Raw genomic sequence first — 24,283 nt, forward strand, 5'->3', positions numbered from 1 at the left:
ATGTATTGCAGTAATTTTAGATTAAGATAGCGTCAGGAATCCATACCTCTACTGGGTATGCTCATCCTGGCGTATCGCGTATGGTAAGACCACTCTGATGGCTTTGGCCCCGCCTACGAGATAAAAAATATCCTCCACGCGCGCTCCCCTCTCACGTTGTTGTTTGTTAAGTTAACATTATAGTGACGTCAAAAAAACCGTCAGCCACATCGAGACGAAAATCTGCCGCGATAAGCATTCCAAGTAGAGGTATGGATTCCTCCTAGCGTTAGTAGCGTCTGGTAGGGCAGAAACCCAACAGAATACAATTTCTGGGCCATTGAATAGGACTATCGTAGCCTTAAAGCAAGTGGCGGCTCGACGTGAAGTAGCTCTTTATTCAATAGATGCCGCTAGCGTCGAAATAAAAAAGTCGGTACTTTTAGGTACCCCTCGCGTTGATTGGATCGTTTGTAAATTGCTTAATATCATAAATTACAGCAATTAAAAACAATATTTTTACACGGGATGTATAATTTAGGTTAAAGTCCACTAAATAGAGTATAAGCTGTCTAACTATAATACTCTACAATGGCTCTCTGACGACGTTATCATTTGGCTACTTTTAATTTTAGCTTCCTTTGCCATAAATTATATAGATGGCAACATGCTCTCTAGTACAGTCGCGTTTTCCGAAGAATTGGATAGAATCATAGCCTTCTCCAATAACAGGGGCCTTTTCATTATACAATTGCTTTAAGTTACTCTTACGTTCAATCGCGATACCAAACCCCTTCAGTTTTGAATACCCCAATAAACCCAATGAAGATGTTCATTTAACACTTTATTTGGATGATAATTTTATTTATGAAAATTCTATAACAAAAGTAGTATCAAAGAGAAGCGAAATATCAACTTGATATTCACATGAAAATGAAAAAAATAACGAAATAAGTCATAGCCAAGTACACCAATAGTAACAGTGGTAGAAAATTTGGCATGCATTTTATGTAAATGAAATGTTTGATCGTACAAAAGTGGTAGTCGATATGAACTTTGGAATAAAATGGTTACAAAATGAAATCCGTTTGATATTATCAACGGGTAAAAGAGTTTAAACAAATGGAAAGTTAAGACATTAATCAACGAAATCATTGTCTTCTCAGAGTTGGCTGGCATTCTTCTTAATACTGTTCAGGATATTTTGGTAAATGTCAGCATTCTTTTGGCCTCGTACCTGGAACGGTACAACAACATTACTATTTGCAAAAGAGACATAATTACCAAAAGTGTGACAATCCCTGTACTTTCGTATGCTAAAGGTTCGATGAATGCTCGACTCGAGATCGACCACATAAAAGACTATTATTGTCGCCCTTTCTGGCTCTTTTTTTAGTATCTGGTCTTATATCGTAGGTAAATGGCGATAGCGTCTCCACAGAACGAGGAAAAATTAAAAAATACACTAGCTTTGATCAGTGCTAAAATTATCCCCTTACCACTGTCGAAAACAATTCCCATACATTTCCATCCCAGAAGATCCCTTTTCCATGGAAATGGAAATAATTAATTCCTCCTCATACCTTATCTATCTAGGATTAGTTCCCCTAGTCCCCAGTGCTGGCGACAGGGTAGGCTTTGGCTAAATATAAGGAGATGTTATTCAGGGTAGAAGTCAGTTAGTGATTATTTTATTCTTATGGTGAAGCTTGGGCCTTGGTTATAACATTATGTAGTCACATCGTAAGCAGACATGGGCAAAATCGCTAGTGATTTTTAGAGATTCACTCTCCCCAGGGCTCCCACAAAAATCTAAAAAAAAATAGGGAAATAGGGGATTTTTCTGGCTAGAAATAGGGCGAAATAGGAACCAAATATTTTAAAGTAGGAACCAAATAGGGACCATTTTAATAAACAAAAATAAGATCTTTATTTAAACTTTTAAAAGCGGCAAATTTTTAAAACTGACTGTTTTAATTTAAAAAATGTTTTATCACAAAAATTAAGTACTTAGTTTTAATTTCTAAAAAAACTTTTATCAATCCGAAAAAATTACTATAAATTTTTTGTAATAATTCTATCACATTAAATCGGGTTTTTTTTCGCTTTTCTACGAAATATTTTAAGCCGATGGTATTTTTCACCAAATATACTAGAAATAGGGTGATTTAGTGACCAAATCCCGATTTTATGGTGGTTTAGGGACCTCGAAAAAAAGTAGGGGCTTTTAGGCATTTTAGGGACCTGGTGGGAGCCCTGCTCTCCCTCAAGAGTGAGAGTGGAACCAAGTAAAAATCTTCACTCTTTCCCACATTCGTTTAGTTCACTCTTCCTCAAAGAGTGAGATTCGACAAGGTCACTAATTTAACTCATATTCTTTGCGGAAAACTTGAAATTTAACTCGGAAAATTTGAATTCGTTCCAAAACGTATATTTTAGCCTCCCTTCCGTTAATAGATGGCACCACGCACTCCAGTAAAGTCATTAATTTAAATTTAAATTCGAATTTCCCGCCATCTTTTAATAGTCTTGAAGATCGATAAGAGTGAAAGAGCTGACCTTGACTACCTTCACCCTTTTCCCGCGAGCTCACTCGTCGAGTGACGAAAAAGTGAAAACTCCCCTCTCACGAGTGGAGTTTTTTATTTGGGAGTGGAGTGAGAAAAGTGTAGGGGAAAACCACTCGCAAAAATTCACTCCGAGTTTTGCCCAACCCAGTTGGACTGATTGGACCACCTTGGTACTACCCTCATGCAGTTTTACCCAATTGTTTCTACGGTTCTACCGAATTATGAAACTGGATTTCCAATTTTCAGAAAGATCAACGCACTCGTTGTCGAGGTATAGTAAAGAATAACTCTGAAATTAGATTCTTTATTTTTGTTGATCATAATTTTGAAAAGATTGGAACTGGGATTCTATGGTTGCAAGAACCCTAAAAATAAATTTTGATCACTATCAACAGGGGTAGCTCCAAGTGAGCTAGAGCTGGAATTACCCTACTTGAAACCGTGGAATCAAGCAATTTTAAAAATGTGGTTTACCAAAATGGATTTTCTATAAGCAGGATAAATTAATATTCCTGAATTCCGAATAACCTCGAGAAATGGTAGATTTTCCTGGAAACTCTTGGGTTAATAAGGGAAATGTATCGAAACTTAAAAGCGTCTAAAACGATGTGTTTAAATTGGAATAATTTCAAATCTGAATAAGATCGAAATTTACCAAAATTTACTATGCTTGAAAATGATTTGTCTCGAATAATAATTTCTTCTAAACTATTTGTTTAATAGGCTTCGAGCTTGGAAAACTTAGCGCCATCTACTTAAATACCTGTCAACTAAATGTGTTAAAAATAGCAGAAGACTTTCGGATATGATTGTTCTTTAACTGAAACGTTCAGCTTTTATATCGAGAGAATTTTGAATGAGCAGACAGCTTTCACACATTCGATTTGAAACTCGGTCGGTAGGCGGCGATACTTCTGACCAAAGTTTAAACTACGCACGAATCTTATAATGTATTTGTGACCAAATAGCGCCTTGGGAACAACCAACCCTCAATGATGTTGTTAATAAGGGTAACGCGGGTGTGCGTGTGTTGGAGCTTTCACCTACCAGGAAATTGATCGAGACCATGACCTGTTCGTCGTCTTGATGGTGCTCCAATTTCTTCTTCTTCGGCGGAGGCTTCTTATTCGAGTCGATCATTTTTGGAATGTCAGGATGATCTAAAGCATCAGCACAAAAGATAAGATCAGAACAATGTTTTAAATGTTTTGTGCCAGTTCTTTACAGTGCAACAAAGTCTGGTCTATTTTGGTAAACATACATATTAAATGCAGCCCCGACAAGAGAGGGGGGAAGCCGATACAAATTACCAAGGCCCGACAAAAGGGGGGGGAAGCCGGTACAAATTACTGAGACCCGACAAAAGGGGGGGGGAAGCCTGTACAAATTACCGAGGCCCGACAAGAGAGGGGGAAAGCCTGTACAAATTACCGAGGCCTGACAAGAGAGCGGGAAAGCCGGTACAGATTACCGAGGCCCGACAAAAGGGGGGGGGAAGCCTGTACAAATTACCGAGGCCCGACAAGAGAGGGGGGAAGCCTGTACAAATTACCGAGGTTCGACAAGAGAGGGGGGAAGCCTGTACAAATTACTGGGGCCCGACAAGAGAGGGGGGAAGCCTGTACAAATTACTGAGGTTCGACAAGAGAGGGGGGGGAAGTCTGTACAAATTACCGAGGTTCGACAAGAGAGGGGGGGAAGCCTGTACAAATTACCGAGGTTCGACAAGAGAGGGGGGGAAGCCTGTACAAATTACCGAGGTTCGACAAGAGAGGGGGGAAGCCTGTACAAATTACCGAGGCCCGACAAGAGAGGGGGGAAGCCTGTACAAATTACCGAGGTTCGACAAGAGAGGGGGAAGCCTGTACAAATTACCGAGGCCCGACAAGAGAGGGGGGAAGTCTGTACAAATTACCGAGGCCCGACAAGAGAGGGGGGAAGTCTGTACAAATTACCGAGGCCCGACAAGAGGCCCGATAAGAGAGGGGGAACGTAATTATTGTTTAACGTTTATGATACAACGAAATGGCTGAGGAAATTTGTGAGCTCAGCCTAACTGTTCGATTACTCGCAAGCTAAGCCTAACTGTTCGAGTACTCGAAAGCTAAGCCTAACTGTTCGAGTACTCGAAAGCTAAGCCTAACTGTTCGAGTACTCGAAAGCTAAGCCTAACTGTTCGATTACTCAAAAGCTAAGCTTAACTGTTCGAGTACTCTAAACCCTTTTTTAAGCTAAGCCTAATTACTCGACAATTCGGTAAAAACTCGACTTTTCAGTCAATAATGGAAATTTAAGAATCTTGAGACTCGAGTCAAACCCCTAAAATCCAGCATCGCACATGGCTTAAGAAAACCAATCGATTTTGGTAACGAACCTCTTTTCAGGTTCTGTTGAGTGGGTGCGCTCTGGCGATTATCCTGTCCTTGAGTCTTGGCTAACTTCCCACCCAATTTGGCTTCCTCTTTTTGGCGATCTCTTCCAGGCGAAGCGCAGATACGAACTGCCAGAGCCTTTTGACCAATCACGTTATTTCTGTATAAAATCAAAATATTTAAGGAAATTACAAAATAAGACGCTAGTGCATTTCGTTAATTGACGTTTCTATTCAACACAGCGACCCCCAGTGGACAATTATTTCGAACGCGATTTCCTTAGTAATGCAAGTGTGCTCCGAGCTACTTCAATTATTTTAAAATTTTATCGAAATATTCTGATTTGTAAATAATTGTGAAAATGCCGGTTAAAAGAGCAAATCTTTAACTATGTTATAACTTAAGCCTATAATATTTTTCCATAAGTTTGTCACTTTGGTGAATATTTTACTGAGAGCTAGTAACGAAGTGAGGTCATCACAAGAAGAAAATCTCCCCCTAGCGAGGCGCTGTCAAAGGTCAATGGACATTCGTTTTGCCATTTCAGCCAAAAATGTTTTCACAACTCAAATTTAAACGTTTTTTACGTAAAATAGCATATGATTTGTTTCAAATAAGTTTTAAGTTTGGGAATATCTTGAAATTGCACACTGAACCTTTTGCCATTTTTAAAAAAGGAAAATATTTTATTTATCTTCAGCTCGCTAGGCGTTAATAGTTAATTCTGATTATTTGGATTGAACAAAAAAGAGGATATACCCATGTTCCAAAGTGAACAAGACGACAATGGGTCTTCTATTCATGCCACCGATGCAGCTGCTGTAGCACATAAAACGGTAGTTGAAGCTGACGAAGTTCTGAGCGTCTCTCCCTTCTGGATAAGGCACCACGACGCTGACTCGTCCAGAACTCGAATTGGAGTGGTAATCTGCACCCGGAGATTCGCACCTCAGGATGTGATCCAGGTGTCCGTCGAAGCCTACGATTTGCAAGAGTCGTTAATGTAACGTCACACCGAGAACCAACGACGAGAAATACCTCGATTGCTAATGTCCTCCGTCCTTTGGTGGTTGAGACATCTCAGGACAGGATGGTGGAAGGAAACCGGTTGTTTGAAGTAAGGCGTGGCTCTGATGACCGCGCCGAATGGTGGTCTGGAAGTGAACAGGAACTGGACGGGGCAAGGCAAGTTGAAGGACACGAACAGCTGGTCCAAGCTTTTGGAATACTTTTGGAAAATAAAGAGTGTTACAAAAACGGAATCGAAGTCTAAAGCGAGGAACCTACCGTCCATGGTGCGCTTTTGGTCAAACACTCGATTTCAATTTCCTTGAAGGCGACGTCGAAACCGTGTCTACCTTGTAAGCTCGAGCTGCAAAATCAACGAAAGTGTCTAATTAGTCAAGGTAGAATTAACGAAATTTTGGACAATACACCATTGAGCCCATGCCTTTAATAATAATAATAATAATCAGAGGAGCGAACTAATTTTGCTTTTAGAGGCTGTTGGTTTGGTATCCAGGGGTGAGTCCTTAGGGGTGGGATTTTTAATCATCAAGGTCCTTTAAAACTGGAGGGAACACCGGATTGGTTGGTATTTGATCATGCGCAGAGACCAATTTTTGACTGTTGTCGAGTAATAACTAACTAAATCATGATTCCTCGTAGAGCACGTGGCGCCATCTAAGTAAACTGACCGTTATATTTCGGAAATCAAATCTTGACAATCGTTAAATTAAAATATTTTTTTTATTGAGATGAATCGTAATGGACGTGGAAAACGGTAGAAATAACTTCAGGGACGATTAAAGTCCCGAAGTGGGAAGGCTGACAGCCAGGCTGTCACAAAACGTCCCCCAAATTAAAAAAAAACTTTCCGAGGCCGGAAAGCAGTTGGAACTACAATGTCCACCTGACTAAAATATCGCCAGTCGGCCTCTAGATTTTATTTTCATCTCCTTCACTTCAATCTAAGTTGGTACGATCTGAAGGAGGCACCGTGGTCAAGTTCTTCACCCCGTAACGCAAGGGTGGAGGAAACACGACGTCTAAGCTTAGTAAATTGTTTTCCAGCACGACTCCATATTTTTAGTTCCAACTTCCACATCGAAATGCATTTTCAGTAGAGCTATTGTTTTACCCCAAGTGCAAGTGTAGTAGTAGTAGTAGTGGTTGTTGTTGTTGAGTGTTGTCCTACTTTGGGGCGCGTAATTGCCATAAGAAATGGTTAATATTTTTGGAGTAGTTTTTGGGTACATATAGGTCCCCTACAGTCATATTGTCGTAATGTTTTTCGACGTCTTTTTATCTTATGAAAGGTAAACCGCTTTACCGTTCACGCGCATTGGCGGACTATTGTAATATGGACATAGACCACCAGCCTTTCTATAAAAGCTGTCTAGAAAAATTTAATTTGGTCATTAAATATATTTATATTTCGATGTAGAACTAATATTAATTGTTATCTATGTTATGACAGGACGATTGCCCATAATTAATACTTACAACTGATCATTTAGTTGACCGATGGCACCAGAATAGCTCTAAAATAAAAAATAAATAAATTTCATTAAATTATATGATTTCCTAACTTCGGATTGAGTCGAATGCCTCACCGGCTGTTGAAGTTCAAGCGCGGGCTCTACTTCTGAATGACCAGCATCCCAGGTATGTATGATGTCAAGTACAGGTGCCGTTATCCCCAAGTTTCTCTCTTGTGACAGACGTTCCTGTAAATATACAAGATTGTTAAAGGGAGTATAACCTTTTCAGGAATTTGGGGCTATACATAATTCCGTCCCCTCATTATACGTAGTGTGATATACAGTGGTTAGTGTTATCCCACTAAAAGTATCCCCGCTTTGGTAGTGGTTTAATTTCTCATACCTACTAGAACGTCTTTCGTGAATCTAAAACCACGTACCTCATTATTAAGAAATTATATTTGAATAAATATCCAAACTATAATGAAAATAATTAATTTATAGCTCGACTACGCAAAATCTCCGTTGGACCTAACGCAAATTTTTTCTGTCGCCGCAAAAAATCTCCGTTAGGCTTAACCCAAATTTTTCTGTCGACCAAAAATCTCCGTAAGCCCACAAGTTTTCTCTTCGACGCAAAAAAATTAGCGTTGACGATATTGCCCTTTTGACGTTTATTTTATAAACGCTAACTGGCCAATGAACAATTGCAGCAAGTAATAAAAAAGACGAGACAGTTTTCGTAAAACAAAAAAACAACATACTTACACAGAAGCATAACTCTCCGTTCACTGGTTGCCATAAAATGTGAATAATGCTTATCAGTGATTGAATTAAAACACAACCACCCTTCAATTAATCCAGGAGGATAGGAAGGGAGGCGAAGTAGGAGGGGTGTGGGGTGAACGCGCCAGCATCCTTGTAAGAAGCTTAGCGCAAGCTCGGCGGGAAAAATTTCGGAAAAATGGCGGCAACACGTAGCGTAGCGCCATTTTTCCGAATAACGATGAGGAAAATCTAATAGCGTCTGCTTTAGTAGCTACCTATTTAGATTTAAATGGCGAACCCAGGGTGACCACATAATATTTTTTATTCCTTTAAAGTAATTATAGGAAATTTATCACTGAAATATAGGAAGAAAATTGGGGGGGAAAGGAAAATAAAGGAAGAAAATTGGGGGGGGGGAGAAATAGGAGAAAATTAATTATACAATAAGAGAAAAAGGTTATCAAAATTACTTAAAGGGGGAATAACATTCAAAATAAAGTTGATAACCGACAGAAATAGTCGAAAACTATCGTCAAACAGTGTGGGAAATAAGCATCTTTAAAAACTAGGCCAATATGAAGACTTCTAAGGGTACAATATCAACTATTTTAATTTCTTCAGACGTTTGAGTTCAAATATAGGGTATTATAGGAAATTTAATTAAATTATATTAGGAAAAATAGGAAATATTTTCGAACCAAAGTGGGCGTACTGATGTTTTCGGTCGCGATTTCACCCATTTTTTGGGAATTAAAATTATATTTATAAATAATTAATAGTAAATAATTGAAAATATTTAAGACTAAAGAAATGAGGTTTGTATGTTAATTTAGAAGAAACCACCTATAGACTGTGCCAATGATGATAAAATACGCTAATAAGTATCTTACTCCATAATTAAAAGGGATAAAATAGCTAAACCCTCACCAAATTTGAAGATATGTATGTTCCTTCACGCATTTAAAACATAAATCAACCCAGCTAGAAAAATGAAGCTCCAATGCACGACATTGGCGGCATTGATCTATGTCACGCCACTGAATCTACTGATTACAACATCCACGTGGTTTCATAGCAAAAACATCCACAATCAATGTTAACTATTTCGTGTTAGTTAGGATGACATTTTGGTACAATAAAGTAGCATACACGACACGAAACGCTAGTAATGGACTATAGTCCAATGGCCTTTTACTATTCATGAAAGCTCTGTCAAATTTAACAATCGCTCACGGTGATTTTTTTAAATAATTTTTGTGCCAAAGTATTGGAAAGTGAAGTGCTGGACGCGATACAATTTTATTTTTTGACAGAAATGAATATTTCATTATTTTAAATTAAAAACTAGTTCAAGCTTAGCACTAAAAAATGGGCCTTAACATACCAACAAAATCGTAATCTAAGTATTGCCGCCTATAACGGCTCTGCACGTTCGATATATCGGCGGTAATATAAAAAAATCATCGATTTAAATCAATTTTTATATAGTATTTGTGAAAAAGAAAAAACCTCGCCAATTGCTATAATTTAGGTTTAAATATAATTTTTTTTGTTCCCCCCTAATGTTGCATTGATTCTACCTGTGGGTGGAGATTCCGCCGAATTTATTTTGTAAAGTACCAAAATGGGTTTTAAAAAATAAAAACTTTTATATGATTATTAGCTTAAATTTAATAAATTCATTATACATATATATAGATTAAGTCTTTTAAAATTAAAACATTTGTTTTAGGTAAAATTATGATACTAATTTACTAAATTATATAAAACTTTGAAATTTTAATTAAAATCATAAAAATTAAAAAATAAATAAAAATCCGATTTAAATAAAAAAAATAGATTTATTTTATTTTTTATTTAAATTAAAAAATTTACAACCCTGGACTAATATCGTATGGTATATCGGCCGATTAAAACAAAGTTATCTATCATAACAGTAGTGTATATGATAAAATTACTGTAAAAGACTGTTCAGTGCACTGTCATACCATTTTATTAGAATTTTTAATTAAAAAAGTTTGCAAGAGCATATCCGAATATGTTTCTTTTCATTTTACTTGATTCGTATTTTCTATCACAAATTAAATATTGTTGTTTTGTATTTGTTTACACTCGTAACCACCTGTCTAAAAAAAGGTATGATATAGCTTCTGAAGTCTGGCGTCCGTGGCGCGGCCAATAAAATAAAATATTATCAATAGTTAGTTAATCGAGAATTTTCTTATATTTAAAAGTTTTTCTGAAAATATTTCTCTAATACCGGTTTCGGCCAAAATCGGCTTCTATACCGGTATTAGAAAAATAGACCATTATATCGGCGCATTCCTAGAGCTATTCGGCTGTCCCATGGCAAAACCTTAACCAACACGATCGTAATTTTGAGATATTTGACTTTTTCAAAACCTAAGTTATAAGATTTTAACGTGGTTTTTAATGCGAAAATTATAAAATCCAAAACCATTTTTTAAGTCATAAATAGTTAAATATTTATGACTTTTACCTGAAACATTTACAGTACTTTTGTACATGCCTTAGTAAAACTGATGCGTAAAAATCTAATTTTTAAAAACTTTGGTGGTTATAAGGTTTTGCCATGGGGCAGCCGTATTATTAGCTTTGACGGTCAAATTAATTTCTCATGTTGAAATTTAAATGTATTTATTCTCAAATTTAATGTCATTCCTTAAATTTGATAGTTTCTCTTAATTGTGAGTTCTTTTAAGAAATATTATGCAATTTTTAACATTTTGGTTTTTAATTTTATTTTATTATTGCACAAAAGACAAGATCTTGTAAGCGTATACGCTTTGTATTTCATGTACAATAAACTCCAATTATGTAGTATCGTCCGATCACTTTTGAATATTAATGAAGCCCGTTTTACCGAAGAAATATCGATAATATATAGAAACTAAATCGTACCAGGCTTGAAATAGCTAATAACTAATTACTTATTTGGTTTTAACTGTCGTGTAATTTTCCTGTGCACATTCTAGAATTTAAACCGTTTTAAAAAATTTAACGTTCGATACAAATCGCCGATTAAAACTTTAAAGGCGTTGGGTTTAAAATCGCTCCTATACGTTCTAAATTTGCCAACGAATATACTAAACTAATTTCTTTAGTCTAGAATATATAAATTTCATAGAATTGTTCATTTTCCGGAAAATTGGCTGAATTTGGGAAAATTTTACGAAAATCAGAAAAATATAAAATTGAAACATCTATTACTTTTTATGAATTTTTGTTCTAGACTAGTCTACGTCTGGAGGTTCAGTTTTACTTTTTTGGATTCGACAAAATGAGGCGAAAATGCTGCCAAATTCCAATTTGCGAACAATATTAAGCTAATCGTGAAATTAAAACCTTTTTTTTCCTTTCCCGGAAAAAAGGTCTCGGTAAATTTTCCAACTGACAAACTCCATTCACCATTTCCCGAAAAATTTATCACAACTTTTGTTGGTGATTTATTCGTTCAATTTATGTTAACTTTACTGGCGAATTTCATTTGTTCGATTAATCGTTTGTCCGTTTTTTCGAACATTAGGAATTGGTTGTTTTTTTTTTTCATATTGTTAATATAAGAAAATAGTAACATTAACGTGAACCTAACCTAATCTAAAATATCCACAACATTGATCGATATTAATACGAATATGAAGTAAAATATACAATATATAGATATAGCAGCAATTAAGAAAAAACAACTTGAACAAACAACGATATTTACAATGTAGTTTTTTATTTTTTATTCTTGCACTAAAAAAAATCCGGACCAAAAAAAAACAGCAATAAGAAATACTAATTTAGCGACAGAATTCGGACAAGTGATGCTACCGATTCGGACGAATGAACCAAACAAGTTGTCCAATTCGAACAATTGAAACATTTGTTATTTCGGCGGTTCGGACGAATGAAATTAGAACAAATGTACCTACCCCATTTATTTACCCTAGAATAAAATAAAATGTAAAAAATATAATTGATAGTTAGCTCACCCTAAAACATTTGGGGTGTCCATAACGGCCAAACGTAATATCCGATTCCAGTTTTAAAACCATTTCGATTTATATTTGAATATATGAACGCCGAGTTACGCGCGTGCCGCACGCTTCGAAATCCGAAAAGATTATGACCAACAATTTCCCATTTTGTTTGTATTTATAACTTCGGGTGGAAACCACCAGCCCATTCTGGAAAATTCTCGGAAAAAAAAAGAGTGACTCTCCTCCCCGTTGCGGGCCCCTCGGGCTCAGGCCCCCTTCGATTTCTTCAGAGGGGGATCCGAGTCCCCGCCTACCGGCCCACTCTCCGGACACTTCGGTTTCAGATATAGGAGGAGCTGGGCCCAGATAGGCGGTTTCGAAATAGGATGACAGAATGAAGATTCGCTTTCTATCGGGCCCGGGCACGCCGGATCCCCAACCACCCGGGACGGGGAATTCTTTTGTTTATTGTTTCGCTTTAATTGTTTCCCCGTTTTAACGACGTTCAACGGACCGTGGCAGCTGATCAAATATTTTTTCTCATTCGGAGAACCTATTATAAATTTCCAAATTTACACAAATATTTGAATTGTGGCACTGAAATAGAGGTCGGGGATGGTTAACTTTTATTCAATAGATAAAGCTCTCAAAATTATTCGTAAAACATTTTGATCAAATAATTTATATTTCTGTATTATCCGATTAATATTTTGATAAATTTGTAAAATTAATCGGAAAAACGACGTTTTTTCGATAAAAAGCTCAAATTTTACGAATAATACATGTTTTTTAATTATTTTTCGAAATATTAACCGGTAAATTTCTTTGTTTACATTCTTTTCCCGAAAAAAATCAATTTAATCATGGATAATGATTTACCGTCCCCGACCTCTACACTGAAATTGGGAACTTTTAAAATTATAAATTTCTAAGCGCGGTGTTATTAAAAAATGTATATTAATAAAACGAAATATAACTATTCCTTCAAGTGATGTAACTTTACATTTATATTCTTATAATACAATATTATACTACATTATTTTATTATATTTATCATATTATATATTACATTAAATTATATTATTATTATAATATTTGAATACATTATTATTACATTACACTATATTATATTATTATTACCAAGAATGTATCTTGTTATTACATTACTCATGAAATATTATATTATTTATTATATTTATCATATTATATTATTTATTACATTTATCATATCATATTATATTATGTTATTGTTTATTATATTATATATTATATTTATCATGTTATATTATATATTATATTTATCATGTTATATTATATATTATATTTATCATATTATATTATATTTATCATATTATATTATATTTATCATATTATATTATATTTATCATATTATATTATATTTATCATATTATATTATATTTATCATATTATATTATATTTATCATATTATATTATATTTATCATATTATATTATATTTATAATATTATATTATTTATTATATTTATCATATATTATTTATTATATTTATCATATTATATTATTTATTATATTTATCATATTATATTATATATATTTATCATATTATATTATTTATTATATTTATCATATTATATTATATTATTTATATTTATCATATTATATTATTTATTATATTTATCATATTATATTATATTATTTATATTTATCATATTATATTATTTATTATATTTATCATATTATATTATTTATTATATTTATCATATTATATTATTTATTATATTTATTATATTTATCATATTACATTTATCATATTACATTTATCATATTATATTATTTCAATTAATGTGTGAAATTGATATCAATTTAAATTTTAGTTATGGTTACAGATACAAGAAAGGGCAGGTTAATATATCAAATTAATGAAAATAAAAAAATCTAACCTTGGCCCCTGAAATCACCTGAAATAGAAAATGAACAACCAAGAAAGTTTTGGTTCTGAGTCACAGAATATTTATCATTTATCTTCGCGACAATATCTCAAGCTTTTAATCTCAATAGAGAATACTCCAATAAGAAGAATATGCATGTATGGAAAATAAATTAACGCCATCTACAGTTAAAACGAATAAAACATATTTAGAATTATTTTAAATAAAAATAAATAAATCTATATGAAAAAAATCAATATAAAGTTCTGTAGTAAAAGATTTAGTTTTTTAAAACGTTTGATTTAAATTTCCAAATGATTTTAGAGCGGAATAACGTCGGCAGATGGCAGCAGCAGTGTGACCAAATATTTAAGCACCTGTGTAAGGGTTTTTCCGCGCACGCCTTTCAAGTTTCAATGGCCAGTGATAGAGTAAGGTATAAATGAAACAGAATAGCACTTACGTTATTAGCGTTTTCTTGAGCAATTAGGACATTGTTTAAGTCTCTGAAATATAAAATGGGTTTAATAAGTTAGTAATTTCACTTCACAATCTAGGATGCTCTATCACTAACTTGTAAGATAAATAACGTATCTGTTTGAAAATTTTAAACGCTTGAGACATTAAGGATAACTGATGAGCTACCGCAGCCCACCTAGCGGCTGGAAATGTAAATATCTAATAAAAGGAATTCGTTTTACCATTTTCTTAGTTTGGTTACTGGTTAGTGATGATGAAATCGTTTATCCGGAATACTGTAACCGTTTTTCCGTACCATAGCCAATACACCGCTAAATACGTTACAATTAATTTAGGCATCCCGGGTAAACGCTTATCGTTCACTATTGCTGGTCTAGATTTTAAGTAGGCTTACACTAGAAATAAAATTACTTATGTCAGGAATTGCCAGGTTTAATACTATAACTTAAATCGAAATATAACACTTAAATAAATTCTTTAAATTATTTAAGAAGCTAGAGAAAGTCCAGAAAAGCAACTACCGTTAATATTTTATATGTTAAAAGTGGAGATTAAATAAGTATACATAATAATATACGTTACAATACTTCAATTTATTATAAATGTACCATAAATATAGGATATCAATTTTAACATGTCCGCCATATTGGATGCAAGATGGCGGACGTTCTATAAAGCCCAATTAATTAATTTAGAGTATTCTTATGAATATTTCGACTTACAAATGCATAGCAAAACGTCACTTTTTTATTGTGTTAATTAACTTACTTGTTAGTGAAGTATATGAAGTGTTATACTTATACTAAAGCTTATAGACTTAGGGTAAAACTCACAGAAACGAACGATGAAGTTGGTATTTTGAAGAACGTATTTAGATATCTCAGAACCGACTTGGGGAAGTTTGCAAGGCTATGATATTGTTTTTATTGCAGGGCCTATGTTCAATTACCGGAATATTTTTATTAAGCCTTTTAAAAATTAAGATTTTTCCTAGTTTTTGGTAGCGCCATCTACGACTTACCCCTAGTGTTGCGTAGGGCCATCAACGACTTCTCCCTAGTGTTGCGTAGCGCTATCTACGATTTTCCCCTAGTGTTGCGTAGCGCCATCTACGATTTTCCCCTAGTGTTGCGTAGCGCCATCTACGATTTCCCCCTAGTGTTGCGTAGCGCCATCTACGATTTCCCCCTAGTGTTGCGTAGCGCCATCTACGATTTCCCCCTAGTGTTGCGTAGCGCCATCTACGATTTCCCCCTAGTGTTGCGTAGCGCCATCTACGATTTCCCCCTAGTGTTGCGTAGCGCCATCTACGATTTCCCCCTAGTGTTGCGTAGCGCCATCTACGACTTCCCGATAGTGTTGCGTAGCGCCATCTACGACTTCCCGATAGTGTTGCGTAGCGCCATCTACGATTTCCCCCTAGTGTTGCGCAGCGCCATCTACGATTTCCCCCTAGTGTTGCGTAGCGCCATCTACGATTTCCCCCTAGTGTTGCGTAGCGCCATCTACGATTTCCCCCTAGTGTTGCGTAGCGCCATCTACGATTTCCCCCTAGTGTTGCGTAGCGCCATCTACGATTTCCCCCTAGTGTTGCGTAGCGCCATCTACGATTTCCCCCTAGTGTTGCGTAGCGCCATCTACGATTTCCCCCTAGTGTTGCGTAGCGCCATCTACGATTTCCCCCTAGTGTTGCGTAGCGCCATCTACGATTTCCCCCTAGTGTTGCGTAGCGCCATCTACGATTTCCCCCTAGTGTTGCGTAGCGCCATCTACGATTTCCCCCTAGTGTTGCGTAGCGCCATCTACGATTTCCCCCTAGTGTTGCGTAGCGCCATCTACGATTTCCCCCTAGTGTTGCGTAGCGCCATCTACGATTTCCCCCTAGTGTTGCGTAGCGCCATCTACGATTTCCCCCTAGTGTTGCGTAGCGCCATCTACGACTTCCCGATAGTGTTGCGTAGCGCCATCTACGATTTCCCCCTAGTGTTGCGTAGCGCCATCTACGATTTCCCCCTAGTGTTGCGTAGCGCCATCTACGATTTCCCCCTAGTGTTGCGTAGCGCCATCTACGATTTCCCCCTAGTGTTGCGTAGCGCCATCTACGATTTCCCCCTAGTGTTGCGTAGCGCCATCTACGATTTCCCCCTAGTGTTGCGTAGCGCCATCTACGATTTCCCCCTAGTGTTGCGTAGCGCCATCTACGATTTCCCCCTAGTGTTGCGTAGCGCCATCTACGATTTCCCCCTAGTGTTGCGTAGCGCCATCTACGATTTCCCCCTAGTGTTGCGTAGCGCCATCTACGACTTCCCGATAGTGTTGCGTAGCGCCATTTACGATTTCCCCCTAGTGTGGCGTACTAAACGGGAGGTAAAAGTCCTGTTTTATAGGCCTTTTCTGAAAAGGGCATTACCGTTGAAGGTTCTTAGGGGGCCTAAATATGTCCTTGGTATTTGAAACAATGGTCAACTCACAAATCTCGGAACAGTTCGTGGTCGACGATCAGGTTGGCACTGTTGTGGCGGAGAACCTCGAAAGTGTCGTTCGACATGATGGGGCTGATGCAGTCTTCCGAGGACGAGTACCCATTGTCGCCGACGACGCGTCTACTGTTCCCCAGATAATCTTCATTAGCCATGCTGAAACGAAACGTTAGAAATATCAACAGTGTTAAAATATTTACCTTATTCTTAAAGGGAATATGAACCTAATTCATACTAGTGCCAATCACCCTCAGCTTCAACTAAACCTGGTGGCAGAAATGGTTTATTGTATTTATTAAATGTATATATTTTTAAATAATTATTGAATCCAGTCAAATTTACTTACTATTTCATATTTTAGTTTTCTTAGCTTATATTTTGTATTAGAATTATTTTAGAACCCATTTTTAGTCATTTTCTATTCATTGAAATACATCATGTGATTAAAATTGCTTGGGTTTAAAAAATCGCTTAGTTTAAATAAGATCGCTTGATTAAAAATCGCTCGATTAATAAAATTAATTTAAATAAGATCGCTTCATTTAAAAAAATGGATTGAAATAAGATCGCTTGATTAAAATTTATTGATTTAAATAAGATCGCTTGATTAAAATTTATTGATTTAAATAAAATCGCTTGGTTAAAATTTATTGATTTAAATAAAATCGCTTGATTAAAATTTATTGATTTAAATTAAATCGCTTGATTAAAAATCGTTCGATTAAAAAATGGATTTAAATAAAATTGCTTGATTAAAAAAATTGATTTAAATAAAATCAATTGATTAAAATTTATTGATTTAAATAAGATCGCTTGATTAAAAAAATAATTTAAATAAGATCGCTTGAATAAAAAAATGGATTTAAATATGATCGCTTGATTAAAATTTATTGATTTAAATAAGATTGCTTGATTTAAAAAAGATTGTTTGAATTAAATAAGATTGCTAATTTAAATAAGATTGCTTAATTTAAATAAGATTGCTTGATTTAAATAAGATTGCTTGATTTAGATAAGATCACTTGATTAAAAATTGCTTGATTTAAAAAATTACTCAACTTACAATTGACGAAAGTTGTGTAGAGGCAAAAAAATGATTACTTGATATTGTTGTTGAAAAAATACTTATATTTGGTTTGGGACAATAAACAAATGTTTTTCCGTAATCTAAAACCGATATGAGATAGATATTAAAAGCGTCAACGTACAATACTATTTAATAATTATCTAAAACAAAATACCGTTTCGCGTTACGTGTGGTTAACCCGTTGGGTTCATTCAACCTCGATTGGTGAATTACGACACAAGCAGCAATATCACCCGCGGGTTGCGAGCCTCATTTACAAATCCGCGCGCCGACTTTTCAATACTTCAGTTTTGAATCATCTTCGCGGACGAATTTCATCTTTGCCATAGACACTTGTGGAGGCAAACGATAATAGTTAGTGTAGGGAGCTGTTGGCTCCCGTGGCATGGAGGGCTTGTAACCACCATCCTACGCATTGTAACCCGGCCACCGGAATTAATGGCTTTAAAAGTTGCTTGATGTAATTTGATGTTTCCCCAAAAGGAAAAGTTTAGACGGGCTTTGTTTTGCCATGGCAACCACAAATGTTTTTGTTTACTTAAAATCTACTTTTCCATATGGAAATTAACATGGAGAAATCACAGATTAAAACAAAAATGTATGTAAAAAATTTGTACATTGGGTAAATACAAGTAAATGTGGGTTATATTATTTAAAATGGAAAGTTAACTTGAGTAAATTTTGGGTATGGAAGTTATCATTTGGCTATTTTTAATTTAGCTTCCTTTGCCACAAATAGATGGCACCACGCTCTCCAGTAAAGTCGCGTTATTCGAAGCATCGACAAATGTTCGAAGAATCGCGTGGATTCATGGTCATCTTTAATAACAGGGGCCTTTTCATAATACAGGTGGCCCCTTGCTTTAAAGCTTTGGGTAAAAATATCCGATTCGTAAAAATGGTATTGGAATGATTTCGCATATAAATCGCGGGAATCTGTTCGCATCAGATATACATGTATCTTCTTCAACTATGCTCAAGATTCGTCACTCAAGTATATTTTAAATCGGAAGAAAATTGGGCATTAGATATCTCCGATAGTCCACCATATATCCATTACGTATTAAATTATTTTTCCCAACTTATTAATGTGGAACTAATAACATAACTTTGTCGGCTTGTTATTACCCCTACTTGTTAGTTTCCGGCAAGACACGTGGCGAAAAAAATTATAATTTAGAAACATTATCCTTAACGAAACACGATGCGAAAATTTCATAAAGCACAGGAATAAATTTAAATATTTTATTAATTATATAATAGTTTAGAGCTTAAGCTTACCGACGCAATGTTACGTAGCGTTCTTTTGGAAAGTGGGTGAGACGGTGTGCGTTTTAGACCGAAATAATCAGATGCCGAAAATTTTGTAATTGAGAAAAATAGAGACTACCACGAGACAAGTCTTAGGCGTAATATTTATAAAATAAAAAAACAAACCTTACCTTGAAAGACTGTGTTATAAATGAGCGAAATCAAATGTCACTTAAGTATTATTTTGATTCGAGTGGCGTGAATAATTTTAGAAAGACTTTGGTATAATCAATGGATGCAAAAGGCACTTGGTTGCGGACCGATAAATTCATTAAAACGTAACGTATTAAACAAGTTCAATAAACCATCAAACAACAATTATTGGAGGGGAATGTAAACTTCGATGACGTCTCTTTCGAGGCCGGCCGGTTGCCCAGTTCGCGGCGTAACGATACATTCACAACAGCGACAATTTTGAAATAACGTTAACCAATCCGTTAAGCCTTAGTATTTCAACAAAGACGGAACGGCTCTGGCGGAGCACTGCCTCGAGTCCTCCCTCGTCGAGTCTGCGTTTGCCGGGCTCCGCTCCTCTCTCGCTTCCAACGGAAATCTCTCGCTAAACAACCTGTTGAGCATCCACTTGTAGAATAAAACAGCTAGTCCCTGTTGGTCTAGCAAAATAAGGGCTCAGCTGGATTTTGAGATGTAACAGAAATTATATAAAAACGGTCTTAACTGTATTAAAGAGGATGAAGTCTTGAACTTTAATAGACTAGCTTACGACATTAGTAGGCTGATCAGGGGGGGGGGGCGATTCTGTAAAAATTCGAATGTGAATTCGATCGCGATACCCTATACCATGTCGAGATCGACTTCGACAATTTGCATTGATTTATTCGAAATCTTTACCGAATACCATTCGTCGAGATCTCGAAGTTCGAAATGTAGTTTTCGTTCGAAAATTGGGGGTAGCGCCTGTGATCTAGTGTCTGCTACAGACCAATTAATAAAGTTTTTTCTTAAAGGAAAAGTCCAGGTTGGGTGAAACTTGGGTCTATTTGAAAGATCATGTTTAAATATACTTAAAAATATCAGTCGTAAAATTGTATCTTTTTTTTAATGACAAGAAATTAATTTTTAAACGAGCCAATTTTACCCGCCAAGCGAGCTGCCATTTTCTTTCGCTTTCCCTCCGCATACCGCACGCGGAGCAAGCGCGCAGGGAACAGAGCGCTGTTATAGCGCGAACAGCGCGTGATTAAAGTCCTAAAACGTCACCGCGAAACAAAATGGCAGCTCGCTTGGCGGGTAAATTTGGCTCGTTTAAAAACTAATAGCAAAAGTAAATAGGGGGTGAAAGTCTATCACTGCCTTCAGATTTTACCTTCCACCATGCTTGACACCCTTTTTAAAGAGCTAGTGATCACGTGATATTTCTAACCAATAAGGATAGCGCATTACGCGCGAAGTAGTGCATTTGTGGTATTCCGGTCCGCGCTCAAGATGAACATTTTGAATTTTATTCCCTGGCAAACATGTCACCGCCTCGCGATTTCAAATAGTCTCTCTGTCAAATGCTGACCATTATTTCCTTCGATAACGGTTGATTTTAATTAATAATTACCATATCAATTGTAAAATAAACAAAAAAAGCTCGGAGCTATAGCTATTATTTCCAGTGCCGGATTAAGAATTAGGCACACTAGGCACGTGCCTAGGGGCCCCCGAGGGTCAGGGGGCCCCGAATGATCCCACGTCAATACGCTAGTTCAAAGAATAAATTATTTGAAAAAAACATTAAGCTTATTTAAATTTAATAACAGTTTTACGGCATGTTTTTTCAGAATGAAAACAATCAATAACTTTGAAACTATATTGATTCTTTTTTTAATATTTATAATATAAATGAAATATGAAATACTATTCCGAAAAACACTAAAAAACGAATTCGAGTAAGTCGAGATAAGGTACCGCGTAATAGACTGGGCCTGCCCGATGGCAGGTGGCCCCATGATAAATTTGGTCAGTGGGACACCTTAAACATTCAACAATATGTCAACATTATAGTAGCTTCAAAATATAATAGAAGTTCCAAAACTTTCAATATTAAATTATATTTTTACTGAATAAAACTAAAAATTAATATTTTATTTATAAAAAAAAGTTCCAATGACATCGTCGGGGTGCCGAGGCGCTGGCGGTTCAGCGTGGATTCATTTTCAAAACAATTTTAACCATTTTTAACACATTTTTAAAAGTTTGGCTAAGCACGAGTACCCGACGAAAGAAACTACGTAGTTGAACAGTACTAAGTTACGTCTTATATTTGGCAGGGTCCCGCTGATTTAAGAGTAAATGTGTTTAACCTAATAATGGACCGCATTGTCCAGTCACTAGATTCACGTTTTTTACAACACAAAAAGTTGTATAAAGATTTATCTTGCTTGGACACAGCAAATTTTAAAAATATTACAGAGAAGGGCCTAGAAGATGACGCCTTGGATGGTGTTAAGCTTTCTTCACGAATCAGTAAAGATGAAGTTATGTTGGAATTGCTTTCTTTTGCTTCGAACTTCGACGTATTAAAATTATTGCTTAATTGGAAAGGAATTGTTAGATGAATTGGATGTAGAAGCAATTATTGACAGATTCGCACAGTCATCTAGTGTATTCCAACGATAACTCAAAATATAGTGGAACATGAAACATGCTTTTAAACAACCGGTTAATAAGTAAAATTTCGGCATTTGTCTAAAATATAAACTAAAAATAACAATCTGTATAATTATGTTAACATTTAGTATCGACTGTATATTGCCTTTAATATGTTATCTGTAATAATTAAAAACATTATATCGCTAAAACATTTCTTTTATAAATGGCGACGAACCAGCGACCTATGAGTTGCCGTTTCAAAGAGTATTCCAATTGAAAGGAACTGTTACAACTAGGTGATTTATAAAATGCTATGGCTTAATAAAAAATCGGGATATATTTTACGCGAGACAAGGGAACACCTATATTGTGGGCTTAGTAGTCCAAAAGGAAGAGGCGTTGGGACCGCAACCCACAGGTCGCTGGTTTGTTTCCAGCCTGAGGCATGCCCAGTGGTATTCCTTTATTTAATTAAAAATATTATAGCATTTATCCTTCTAGTTTTCGGCAGTAGCGTAGTTCGCACACAATTGAGTAAAAATACTGAAAGCGAAAAAATTATTAACATAAAACAATATTTCAGGGGGGAATGTTCCTTTTTCGGAGGGTGTCTCCCCCTGTCTACGCCTCTGGTTTTGGGTGGGCCCCCTTTGACCCTTGGCAGTCCACATTTTTAGACCCAGTCCGCCACTGCCGCGTAGCATCTATTTCGTTTTACGGTGATCTATAGAGGTAGAACCGTACCAAAACGACTACCTTGTAACCTTGCATAACCAATCTCTTGTCCACTCTGTGATTCCGTGTCAGGCGGCTCAGCATAGAGGGGGTTGCCCCACCCTTGTTCATTTTGTTTGGCCCCAGCATAGTTTTTTATATAAACATCGTTTGGATTTGAATTGACAACATTTTCCCAGCATTAAACAAATTTGAATCGTCGAACTATAATTTGGATAATCATGGTCCAGTTATTACTTCCTTTAAGTGGGTGCAATGGCATTTTTATTTATTTTTTGGTTTAAGTTACGTTGTGAATTGTCACTTATGGAATTCAGGAACGTGTGTAATTAAGTGCTTCGACTTAGAGGGGTAGGGCGAATAGTTAAGTTTTTACCTAGTCAAATAGAAAAAGGTTGGTTTTTGGGTTCAAACAAAGTTCAAATAGAGAGGAGCATGCAGTGGCATAGCCAGATCGGTGGACCAAGGGGCAATTCCACCCCTACGCTACTGAGAGCATGGACGCCGGCAGAAATTATTTCAAGTCATATAGCGAACTCGATGAAATATACAACCTTTACACATACAACGATCCGATAAATGAACGAGCTATAGCTAAAGCTTAGTAGGAATAGGGATATAAGTTTCCCGAAATTGATGTAACACACATTTCAAGTAACTGGATCACTCTTCTTCGTCACTGCACTCCCCAAAAAGTTCGACAGAAAAAAGAGGTATGGCAATTTCCCCGTTTGCCCACCTCTGCGGGCGCCCATGGAAAAAAACCATTTCCCATTTTCAAAATGGTCATTGTGTCAACTCTAGAAAATGTTGGTTTGCTTAGCTACCCTCTTACTCCATCCTTGAGTCCTCTACTTGAATTAAAGGGGCCCCCGATAGCCTAGTGCCTAGAGGCCCCCAAGGGTCTTAATCCGGCACTGATTATTTCAGTTAAACTTGCAAATTGTTAGGCCTTAACATCGTAGATTTACCAATTAGTCCCGATCTCTGCTCTAAGATGGCGCCACGCTCTCCACGATTTAAGTGAGCGTTATTCTAGTCGTGTTATTATTTTTAAAATGTCGCATTTTAGTTTCTATCACATATCTACTTTATTTAGGAACTAAATTAACCAAATTATCGAAAGCAAAAGTTTAATATTTACGTATTTTATAGAGAACTATTTTTCATCGTGGCGGAGTACAACCGATACCTTTGTGTCCCTGTAAAGAGACGAGGGGGAAGTCATTTCCGAAGCCCAAAAATTTAACCCTAAAATAAGACGTCGTGCGGTTGGACCCAAGTGCCAGACTTTCTCCCCCTATTTACCTTTGCTAATAGCGGCTGCTTTAGCAGCTAACTATCTACGTTTCAATAGCGAACCAAAGGGGGCGTAGCGATAGTTTTTGGTCGAGAATTGCCTCTACTAGTGAGCGGGTGTAAAAAGTATAACAACAAACTTGTCCCAAATAAACCGAAACTCTACCAATAGTGTATGGTGTGGTTAGTGTAAAATTAGGAATTAAATATTTAGGCAAAGTGTAAAA

General features: G+C 36.1%; 1 protein-coding gene across 3 annotated transcripts; it reads right to left on the reverse strand.

Moving 5' to 3' along the window:
- Positions 1-949: 949 nt before the first annotated feature.
- LOC149959527 (cellular tumor antigen p53-like) lies at positions 950-20,027 on the reverse strand. Of its 3 annotated transcripts, XM_090165173.1 has the most exons (12): positions 19,556-20,027; positions 18,090-18,193; positions 17,018-17,182; positions 14,530-14,572; positions 7,537-7,650; positions 7,427-7,464; positions 6,209-6,293; positions 5,960-6,149; positions 5,681-5,900; positions 4,924-5,081; positions 3,597-3,709; positions 950-1,216 (listed from the first exon to the last, which is right to left on the reverse strand). In XM_090165173.1, exons 3-12 carry the CDS (start codon positions 17,179-17,181, stop codon positions 1,142-1,144), a joined length of 1,200 nt encoding a protein of 399 aa, XP_090021299.1. In that variant the 5' UTR covers position 17,182; positions 18,090-18,193; positions 19,556-20,027; the 3' UTR covers positions 950-1,141. The 3 variants fall into 3 exon arrangements, with proteins under 3 accessions (XP_090021299.1, XP_090021298.1, XP_090021300.1); XM_090165172.1 differs by lacking the exon at positions 18,090-18,193; XM_090165174.1 differs by lacking the exons at positions 14,530-14,572; positions 17,018-17,182; positions 18,090-18,193; positions 19,556-20,027 and adding an exon at positions 12,171-12,752.
- Positions 20,028-24,283: the final 4,256 nt, after the last annotated feature.

Source organism: Leiobunum rupestre, chromosome 2, assembly GCF_980474605.1.
Source record: "Leiobunum rupestre chromosome 2, qqLeiRupe1.1.hap1, whole genome shotgun sequence".
NCBI classification, from domain to species: Eukaryota; Metazoa; Arthropoda; class Arachnida; order Opiliones; family Sclerosomatidae; genus Leiobunum; species Leiobunum rupestre.

Excerpts from the sequence above, each read along its gene's own strand:
- LOC149959527 (XM_090165172.1), bottom strand. The coding sequence starts at position 17,181 with ATGGCTAATGAAGATTATCTGGGGAACAGTAGACGCGTCGTCGGCGAC. Across the intron at positions 14,573-17,017 it reads CACGAACTGTTCCGAGATTT|AGACTTAAACAATGTCCTAA; the intron begins GTGAGTTGACCA and ends TTTATATTTCAG. Across the intron at positions 7,465-7,536 it reads CGCTTGAACTTCAACAGCCG|AGCTATTCTGGTGCCATCGG; the intron begins GTGAGGCATTCG and ends TTTTTATTTTAG.